The 11,370-nt window shown below is 31.9% G+C and overlaps 1 protein-coding gene across 1 annotated transcript; it reads right to left on the reverse strand.

Annotated features, from left to right (window-relative positions):
• Positions 1-4,436: 4,436 nt before the first annotated feature.
• Positions 4,437-11,080, reverse strand: LOC114287706 (transmembrane emp24 domain-containing protein p24beta3). Its single transcript, XM_028231148.2, has 4 exons — positions 10,862-11,080; positions 6,048-6,234; positions 4,977-5,084; positions 4,437-4,570 (listed from the first exon to the last, which is right to left on the reverse strand). The coding sequence occupies exons 1-4, from the start codon at positions 11,078-11,080 to the stop codon at positions 4,437-4,439; spliced, it is 648 nt and encodes a 215-aa protein (XP_028086949.1).
• Between the last annotated feature and the right edge of the window lie 290 nt (positions 11,081-11,370).

The raw sequence follows: 11,370 nt of genomic DNA on the forward strand, positions 1-11,370 counted from the left end.
TATCATGGTTAGTAGAGGCCGGTCTATGACCGGGCGAGCGGGGGTGCTCACGAAGTGACCTTCCCTAATCGTACCCAAGTTCCCGAGCCGATGCAACTTTGGTGATGACGGACACGTGGCCTTTTGGCACCGAGTCAGGGTTTCCTAAATTTCCCAAAATAAAATATTTAGGTGGCGACTCTGTATCTGGCAAAGCAGTCCATGTTTGGCACTTCTTTCAAAAATCTGTTTTTCTCAAAACGATTTGCCGGATTTAGACTCTTTGGTTCAGACTTAGAACCGTGACTACAAAGTCGAGTCCGAGCTGTAGCGAGGTCCCCCGCGGGCTTGTTACAAGGGGCGTTTTGCTTTTGCGCCCCTCTCTTGTCGCCACTCCTTTTCCTTTCATCTGGCGCTTCAAGGCCTCCATGTCCGCCGCCATCTTCCTTATTAATTCATCTTGCTCCTTTACGCGGTCCTCCAGAACTTGAGGATCAATCCTCCGCCTTTGTCTGTCAGGACTACGTAAACGAGAGTGACAGGGGCTGTTAGTCCGCCTCCCCCTAGTATCCCTCATGGAGTTATGTCGTTGGGGCTCCAAGTCCACCATGGGAAGGATAGAAGGTAGTCCTTCACGCCTTGCACCCCCATCTGGTGTTTGCCCGTTGATGGCGGACTGTTGTAAATCTTCATTGTGCACCATTGTTCCTAAAGAGGTAAAGCTTGATCAAGAGGTTTTGTCCTGTCTGTTTTTCCCACAGACGGCGCCAATTGTACGGGAAAGAAATAAATCTTCTCGTATAATCCTATTGATCAAGTCTGCGCTCCTCCAAACGTCGTCGCTTTATTCCTTGAAAACACAAACGTGAGCTAGCCGGCGGGTGTGTGCCGGAAACCCCTCCGATGCCTAAGTCAGAAAAATGGACAAAGACGAAAGCTCTGCGTATTCAAGAATCAAAGTTGTGTGTTATCTCTCCATAGGTGATGTTTGTGAGCTTTTATAGGTTTCGTGTGGCACAATCCAAGTAGGACTCTTACTCCTCCATGTAGAGTCTTCCTAGGATTCATACTCCTAAAAGATAATGCTTATCCTTCAACACCCCCTTTACTGCTTAAACCAAGTGAGATGGTTTTTACCATGGCTGAACTCCAATATAACCGAAGTAATCATGATCACGCCGAGCCACAGAGTAGACCGAACTATCGTTAGTTCGGTTCTACCTTCAATGTTCTTACCCCAGTCCCTCCTGTGTCAACAGTGTTAAGTCTAAACCGATCTAACTTCTAGCAAGGCTTTTAGACTGAATTAACCATACTACGCCTTAACCGATATAAGATTTAGTATGGTGACCGGGCTAACCTCTTTGGGACCAGAGTAACTTTAACGGCTTTTTTACTCATCCCTTCGCCCTAATGCCCACAACGGCCTATTTACGTAGCTCGGCCCAATTTTCATATAAATTACCCTCTCAATAACTAAAAAATAATTCTCAAACACACCAGTTTTTTCATATTATAATTTTTTTTAAAAATCACTAAAAACTTCTTCCTGAATGACATCTATATATATCAGTGACACCATGTTATTATGTATTATTATAAAATAAAGGAAAAATGACCATTCAGTGATAATGTTTAAAAATTATTACACAGCAATGAAAAAGTTTATAATTTTATTTATTTAACATTTGTAATTTTTTCCCTTCCATTCACTGTAGCAAAGTGGTGTACTTGTAGACGACGGTCTTCTCTAGCACTTACAAATAAGTTAATACTTAGCCTCTGTTTGGGAAGTGGGTTGGCTTTTTGGCTTTTTGACTTTTTTGGCTATTTTAGCCTGGGTTAAAAAGTTTGGTTTGGGAAGCGCTTTTTGGCTTTTTGGTTTTTTTGGCTTTTTTTTTAGAGAAGAATGTAATGATTATGGGTTGGATGTGATATTTTATTTTTTGTGGCTAAAATAGCCTATTTTGTCTTTTGTGGCTAAAATAGCCAAAAAAGTCCTATTTAGCTCTTTTCAAACGGAGCCTTAGTATGTTTGGGATGACTTTTTGACTTTTTACGAAAAGATGTGCAAAAAGTAGAGAGAAAAAAGAATCTTTGACTTTTTAGTATGAGTTGTTGGCTTTTTGACTAATTTAGTAACTTTTTGACTTTTTGGCTAAAAATGAGGGTTCCCAAACGAGGCCTTAAAAAGATTTCATTTGGCATAGTTTTTACTTTTTAAGTTTTTTAATTACCTTTTTTTTATAGCATTTGAAACGATATATTAGTCCATTTTGCTTAAAACAATTTATGTCATTGGCCATTTTTATTTCTCGTCAATAAAGTCAATTTAACTCACTAAGGCTTTGTTTGGCATAAAAATAGTCATAAAATATAAAATCTTTGTTTGGCATGCTAGGCTTTTAAGATATTTTTGCCACAAAAAGACAAAATAAGTTTTTTAACTTAATAAGACAAAACATCACATCTAAACCATAATCGTTTCATTTTTTCTTTTACAAAAGTCAAAAAAATCAAAAAATTTATCCCAAACAAGGCTTTTTAGCCCCAGGTTAAACTAGACAAAAAGTCAAAAAGTCAACTTACATCCCAAACGAACCATGGCTAAAAATTCAATAAGACAAAATATCATATCTAACCTATAATTTTTTTATTTTTTCTCTCACAAAAATCAAAAAAGTCAAAAAACCTATCACAAATGAAACTTTTTAGCCTTGGGCTAAAATAGCCAAAAAGTCAACCCACATCCCAAATGAAGGCTAGGCCTTGTTTGGGAACAGACTTTTTTTAGTAACTTTTTAACTTTTTTGTTAAAATATGATAAACTAGTATGTTAGGGATGTCTTTTTGATTTTTTACAAAAAAAAATATGTCAAAAGTAGAGAGAGAAAAAATCTTTAATTTTTTTGATTTTTTTAATAATTTTTTAACTTTTAAACTAAAAATTGATATTGCCAAACGAATATATGTATTTGAATGAGATTCAAGATGATTTTTTTTTAATATATATATATATATTGCTCTTGTTTTGTTTTTCTGAGTAATCAACTTGTAATATTATTTCATGAATAAAATGGGACTTGAAGCAAAGAATTTTTTCCTGTCAAACTTTAATTTTCAGGTCATCAACATACAAGAAAATCATGAATAAATACCAAAATATATATATATATATATATATTTGTGAATTTTATAAAATTATTTTCATCCCCAAATATATATATATATATATATATATAAATAATGAGTTTTAATTTTTTTTTACCAAACTAATTTTTAAATTTTTTTTACAAACATGTTATGAAAACTCAACCAACTATTAAGCTGACATACTGAATCACACTTTGCCATATGGTGTCTTCAGAGAGCAAATGCCACCTAGAGTTTCACAAATTCAATTATTTTTAAAGATGGCATGTAGTGTCGACACTTTTTATTGTGCTCAACCACTACATTACCCTCACTGACAAAATAAATAGAACAATTTACATAAATTAATTATAAAATTGAACACAAATATTTTAAGTCCTCATTTGGGATGTTGAGTTAGGATGCTAAAGGTTAAAATAAACACAAAATGATAAAATAGGTTAAAAAGTCAATAAAATAAAATGTCACAAAATTATTTCACTTTTTCTCTTATAAAAGTCAAAAAAATAAAAAAAATTAACCCAAATGAGACTTATTAGCTCAGACCAAAAGCCAAAAGTCAACCCACTTCCCAAACTAAGCCTTCGTTTGGCATGTTGGTTTTAGGGGCTAAAAGACTAAAATAGTCACATACACAAAAAAAATATGTTAAAAAGTTAATAAGACAAAATATCACATCCAAATCATAATCATTTCACTTTTTTCTCTCACAAAAATTAAACAAGCCAAAAAGTCTAACACAAACAAGACTATTTTATAAAATGTTATATCCAAATCATAATCATTTCATTTTTTTTTCTCTCACAAAAATTAAAAAAGCAAAAAAGTCTAACACAAATGAGACTTTTTAGCTTAGGCTAAAACAGCTAAAAAACCAACCCACTTTCCAAACGAAGCCTAAATCTTAGAATTTGAAAGAAGTTGTGAAGGTTTGGGGCCATCACATATCCTATTTTGATGATCTAAGTCATTCACAAACGTTATAAAATGAAAAAATTATGATTATTAAATTGACTTAATTTTCTTAATGTATAATATACACGAAAGGTTTTACAAAATAAACTGATCGAATTATTAAAATGAGACTGTAGTAGGCCACATTGGCCTCTCAAGTTCTTGAGATCAACCTTTTATTTTTTAGACTTAAAGTGAGACGATTATATCTTATCTGTAATTAATTTTTTGCACAGGTAGAACAAGTTAAGCAATAATAGTGAAGAAAGGAATACGCTTGACTCAAAATTACACATATAAGTGAAGATGTATATGTAGATTAGTATGAATTAATGAACAAACATTGAAGTCTAAACTCTGTTGTAGGCAAAAGATTTGCTAAAGAGGCGGTGAATATATAAAATTTGAAGCCCACTTGATGCAGCCAACACCACGTACTCTGCTACTGTGTACATTATTACTCTTTTTCTGGTGCTCTCATTTGCTGCATTCACCCAAAAATTAACAAATATTTAAACTCTCATTTTCTATATTTCTGGTCGACTCTCTAAATTTATGTGTTAAAGTGTGCATGTTATATGACAAAAGTGATGAAAGTGAAACTCTATTTTTGTGTGTCAAGTGTTTAGTTTGAAGCGTGAACGAACATTCTAATACATTAGATGATGACAAATATTATATACTCACAAAATTCACCAACAAAAAAGTTGGACTTCATGTGATTGAGTATCGTTATGGGTCGAATTAGACAAAAAAATATTAAGAGTTTCAAACAAATGTATTTGAACCAACAAAATAAAATAAGGAAAATGTGTTAATTAATTATCTTAATATATATATTACACTAATGGATTATTGAAGAGCCTATTAAAAATGCTGATAGAACTTACTATAACGATGGCGAGAATCACGTGCTTTCAAATACTTTTGTTCAGTGATAACAGATTCCAATGCCTCTGTCAATTGAGCAATCCTAACATTAATAGGATCCATATGTTCTGCACCACAAACCAACACCACCACCACCCAAACCAAAACATTATACCATTCACAAGCTTAATTAAAACTTCAGTACTATAGTTATAGTACAGGGAAACAAAATTGAGAACAGAAAAGCTAAGAGTATTCGCATCAGGCTTAACAAATTTTGAGTCAAATTATAATTCAAAATTTACTTTTGTATTTTAGTTAGTCTCTTTTTTATATACACATTCCATCAAACTCTTTATTTTAAAATTTTATTTTATTAAAATATTATTTTTTATTGTGTCATGTTTTAATTATTTTGTGGCAAATAAATGTATTCTGTTTTTAATTATTTGTTTTAGTAATGAAAAATGGATTATAATTGAATTGGAAATGTTTAATTAAATCATTATAATCTTTAAATGCTCATTGTGTTTAACTATATTTTTGGAGTGCAAAATGATATTAAAACAGGTATAAAACAAGACCCAACACAAGAGCCACGGTGGTCAACCGGCCGGACGACCGGGCGGTCGACCGGTTAAGCAAAATTTCAACATTTTTCTCCTTCTTATGGGACATCCTGGGGGACGACCCCAGCTTTACTTGCTCCAGTTCCAAGATGGTGAGAATGAAATTTGTGTGACGGCTCTGGTAAGTGTTGACAGTAATGGTGGTATGACAGTTCCTCGCTTTATCAGAGGAGGAACTGTAGTTTTGTCAAAATGAATGAAGCCCATAGCAACTCTGATGCATCAACATATTTACAGTTTGGCTCTCTACAACAGCGTCAAAGTCGTTATAGCGACTCTGATGCTGATGCTCTAAGAGATCATAAATTTATCTAGAAAAAAGTTGATTAATGTTCTAGATTATATTCTTAGATGATGGGATCTATATATATCTAAAATAAATTTTCACGGCACATTGGATAAATTTCGAATAAAATATTATGGGATTGTGAAAGTACTGAATCGAGAAATTGAAGTAATTACCATCTCTAGCTAGATCATGCTCGTTAGGAATATGTCCAATATGGATGTAAAAGGAAATAGTCTCAGGACTAGACCAAGGGTTGTGGAAGCAGAATTTGTAAATCCCACTTTGTTTGGCCCTGAAATCAAATTTGTCCCCTGATGATCCCCTCACAGAATGCACTATGTTTCCTGCTGGCGATGTTACCTGCATCATCATCATTGTTCATGAAACCGCGATAATCTAAATCCGTATTTGGCAGCACAAATATAGGACACGGTAATTTAAAAAAAATTAAGATACAATTATGACAAAAATACAACAAAAGCAAAAAGAAACATGCAAGGACATGGTGGATTCGTTAATGTGTATATATTGTAAAATGAAAGAATCTGAATTTTTGGAGAATGTTAAACATGTACATGAAATATGAACATTGAAACATGACTAACAAAAATATTCTACAAGCATAATAAAAAAAATATAAATCACTCAAAATTTTGTAACGATAGTATTTTTTAAATTATAAATTATAATACTGGTTATTTTAGTTTAAAATGAAAAGAACATAAAGGGTTACATTACTTATATGTTTTGTGTATCAATACGGCAATCTTGATAGATTTAAATTGGCAGTTTGTAATGGCTTTTTCAGCATTACTTAAAATTGATATTAGATATTTTATTCAAAAAAATAAGTTACCAATATAAAATTTTGATCCTATTATTCCTCCCACAAGCATGAATTTTATTCATTTTCCTCTATGAAATAATTTATGGTCGAAAGATAAATTTTGCAATGGTAAATCAGTCAAGCTTAACTTGCTTGATTTTGAAGGGTTTTCATTAGCTCACATAGGCCCGTTTTGTAGAGTTATGGAAAAGTGATTATAAATTATAGCTTAACAGATTATGGTTTATAACTGTAAACATAAATTGTTAACCTGTTTGGTGCAACTGTGGGATTATGGATTTAATCAGCAGAGTAGTGTTTGGTTAATAAGCTGCAAAATAACTTTTTACTGTGTAATTGTCCTTTTTGCCCTTATATGATATAAAAATGATTATTTTGTCATTTTTTTCAGTTTTAATTTAAAAAAAATTATTTCATTAATAAAAATTAATATAATCAGTATTACAAAAGTTAATATAATTAGCATCAATTAATACTAAAATTAATAATAGTATCAATTAGTATAAATTTTTTCACTTTTTCATTACAAATTAATTAGTGTCAATTAATGGCTTAATTAGCATCGATTAATACTAAAATTATTAATAGTATCAATTAGTATAATTTTTTTCATTTTTTCATTACAAATTAATTAGTGTCAATTAATGGCTTAATTAGCATCGATTAATACTAAAATTATTAATAGTATCAATTAGTATAATTTTTTTTTCATTTTTCATTATAAATGAATTAGGTGTCAATTAATGACTTAATTACCATCAATTAATATTAAAATTAATAATAGTATCAATTAGTATAATTGTTTTCATTTTTTCATTATAAATGAATTAGGTGTCAATTAATGACTTAATTTCCATCAATTAATACTAAAATTAATAATAGTATCAATTAGTATAACTTTTTTCATTTTTTCATTACAAATTAATTAGTGTCAATTAATGACTTAATTAGCATCAATTAATACTAAAATTATTAATAGTATCAATTAGTATGATTTTTTTCATTATAAATGAATTAGGTGCCAATTAATGGCTTAATTACCATCAATTAATACTAAAATTAATAATATTATCAATTACTATATTTTTTTTTCATTTTTTCATTACAAATTAATTACTGTCAATTAATGGCTTAATTAACATCAATTAATACTAAAATTATTAATAGTATCAATTAGTATAATTTTTTTTCATTTTTTCATTGAATTGGGTGTCAATTAATGGCTTGATTACCATCAATTAATACTAAAATTAATAATAATATCAATTAGTATAACTTTTTGAATAATGCTATATGCACCAATTTATGTACTAACTAGTGCACCAATTGATGATGTGACATAATTTAAGAGGTTTTTGGTATTCGTAATGTAATTAATGAGTGTGGTTAATAATAATGCTATAACTAGTATTGGTACACTAATTAGTATACTAATCGGTGCATATAGTACCACCGTAACTTTTTTCATTTTTTCATTACAAATGAATTAGTGTCAATTAATGACTTAATTAGTATCAATTAATACTAAAATTATTAATAGTATCAATTAGTATAGTTTTTTTTTCATTATAAATGAATTAGGTGTCAATTAATGGCTTAATTACCATCAATTAATACTAAAATTAATAATAGTATCAATTACTGTATTTTTTTCATTTTTTCATTACAAATTAATTAGTGTCAATTAGTATAAAATTATTTCATTATTTCATTATAAATTAATTAGTTGTCAATTTAACATCAATTATTATTTTTTATTCATTAAATTTTTTATTATTAAAAAAACACAGAAAACCTCCACACACACAAAAAAAGAAGAAAAGAGATTGATTTAGAAAACCCTAGCGCCGACAGGCACAGCGGCGACGAGAGCATAGAGAGAGCTGTTGAGAGAGCAACACCATTATCACCGGAGGTTGCCTCTTTCTTCTCCACCGGAGAAGAGATCGCGAAGAAAGCGATCGCAGAAGAGAGAGAAGAGATCGACCGCGCTAGGGTTCAGATCGTTATCGACAGATGTAGGGTTTGAGATTGATCGTGCTAGGGTTTTAGATGGTGCTAGGGTTTGAGATTGATCGTGTTAGGGTTTCAGATGCCACCAACGGCGCTAGGGTTTTGGCTCTAGGGTTTGAGATCGATCGCGACAATTAGGGTTTTGCCCTTCAATTGTGAAAGCAACAGTGAAAAGTCGATCGAAAGAGAGAGAGAGAGAGAGAGAAGAGACGTGGCATTTGTTGGAAAAATGGTTTATATAGGCTTATTTTGGGCCAACTTTTAGCCCAAAATTGAGTGGGCCCCAAACGTCTTTTGGGGTAGATCCGAAGAGGTGAAATGTTTTTTGCTGCGTGGCAAATTACATGGTGAAGATAGTTCGTCAAAACCATTTATGAGTGAATGGGAAGTTGACGTCGTTTTCGGGTTCGTGGAATAGGAAATTTAAGATAGTAAATGTGAGTGTCCTTGAAATGGGTTGTCCCACATTGAAACTTTAAGAGAGCTTTTTTGTGTATTTAAACTCTAGACTACAACACTTGGGTTGGGCTCCAAGGGGCACCCCAAGTTTGTAGAAGGGAAGAGTTATGGACAAATAGAACCTTGGCTAAAAACCACCACACACGCGCGCACGCTGCCGTCCGGTCGAGCCGGGCTCAGGTATGGGGGTCGGGTCGATTCTAATATTAATTTTTTGGACAAAAATTTATTTGAATTTTTCCAATTTCAATTTCAATTTCAATTTGAAATTTAAATTTAAATTTTTGTTTTCCTAAAGTTGTACCTCTTTCAAAACTATTCCAACAGTTTTTTAAAAAACTGTTTCAACAGTTTAAAACATTGTCCAGCAACGGACATATTTTCAAACTGTTTGAAAAAACTGTTCCAAGAAGCAACAGACATAATTTGTTTGAATTCAAAACAGCATATGTTCAAAACAAGTTGCATCTGTTCACTTTCAAAACTGAATCTGTTGGACAGATTCACACTTGTTCGGACAGGACTTGTTGTGCCTATAAATACCAACATTCCAGCAATGTTATTTGATTCAAAAAAAAAAAAATCAGTCTGAAATTAATTCCTTTGTGCTGTCCAACTTTTATCTTTGGTGCATTATTCTTCATATTAGTTTTAGAATAAATTTCAGAGAGTTAGAACACAGGTTTGGTTCACCGTTCAATTTGTTTTAGAGTGCTATTACAAATTGGTTAAGATCATTGTATCCTGGGAGATAGACGCCACATAACCGTAAACACCGTAGCGGGGCGAATCTATCTTAAGAACAGAGTGTCACACACTCGACTTGATCTTTTATTTTTCATTTGGTTCAACAAAATAAATTATGTAAGTTTTATTTTATTTTGTTTGAATTAATTTCTATTTATTTTATTTATACAGAAGATTGTTCCAACAGTATTTGGATACCAAAAACGGCAGTAACTGCAACCCTCGCCGGAAATCGCTACCCTCACCGGAAATCGTCACTCTCTCTTTCTCTCTCTCTCTCTCAGAGTGAATAGCGTGAAAATATGGTTTATAGACGGGGTATTTGGTAATTCCGGAATTAATGAGGGGCATTTAAGTAATTTTGCCCCTCCAAACCAACTTCTCGCTTAAGCTATAATCTGCAAAGCACCCCTCCAGCCACTTCAAGAAAAAGCTATTTTTCTACTTAATTTAAGCTATAATCTGATGAGTTAAGTTGTACCAAACACAATGTTTTAACTTAAATTAAGGTAAAAGCTAAAATAAACAACTTATAAACTCTACCAAACACTCCCATATTGAGTTGAGATTGAAACTCAATAAATTAATGAACTTCATATACTTAAGCATGCAACAACAAATGTTTATGGTATAAAAAATTGATTGTTAGCCGAACTTGAATAACTTAATACCTCCAGATTTCATTAAGGAGGTATTAGGTTGAAATCTTGATGTACTATACGTCACCCAGTAAGTGAAATTAGCGGGTGGTTGCATGATGTATCACCAATTAGATACATTTTTGGTTTAAAAAAATATATATATATCGTGATGCTGTCCAAATATTTGATTTGGTTTTTTTATTATTTTTTTTCTATACGTGAAAATGCATTATAACACCAACTTATTATAGGAATACAAAGAAAAGATTGAAAATCTTACAGTCAGGTCAATCCCCGGATGATCTGCGCTCCAGAAGACATCGCGATCGGCAACAACAAAGTTGCCAGATACAGTGTCATCTTCATACAGTACATGTTCAGATATGCATTCGATATTGGCTACGGTTATTGATAGAGATGATGAGTGTCGAATAAAGATCAGAACAAAACCCAGTACTATCTTGATCTTTGATGGCAGTTGCATATGGATCATCTCCATATTTTTTTATTATTATTTGAATCTCAAATCAATATGTTCTTCACTTTTCCAGTGGAATAGAAAGAGGAGAGTGAAATATTGAAGGCCAAAAGTTCGGTTTTATCGTTTAATAGGTCAGTGGGTTAGCTACTTTCATGCAAGGAATTAGGGTTATTGCTGTACCTCCTACGGAGAACTGTATTTGTCTTTGGGGTCCATTTTGAATTCAAATTGTTTAATAGGTAAGGGTAATTGAGTAGAAAAATTATGTAAAAATTTAAATTGATTGGTGGTCATATAATTTGATCATG

Source organism: Camellia sinensis, chromosome 12 (genome assembly GCF_055761805.1).
Source record: "Camellia sinensis isolate YWXY chromosome 12, ASM5576180v1, whole genome shotgun sequence".
NCBI classification, from domain to species: Eukaryota; Viridiplantae; Streptophyta; class Magnoliopsida; order Ericales; family Theaceae; genus Camellia; species Camellia sinensis.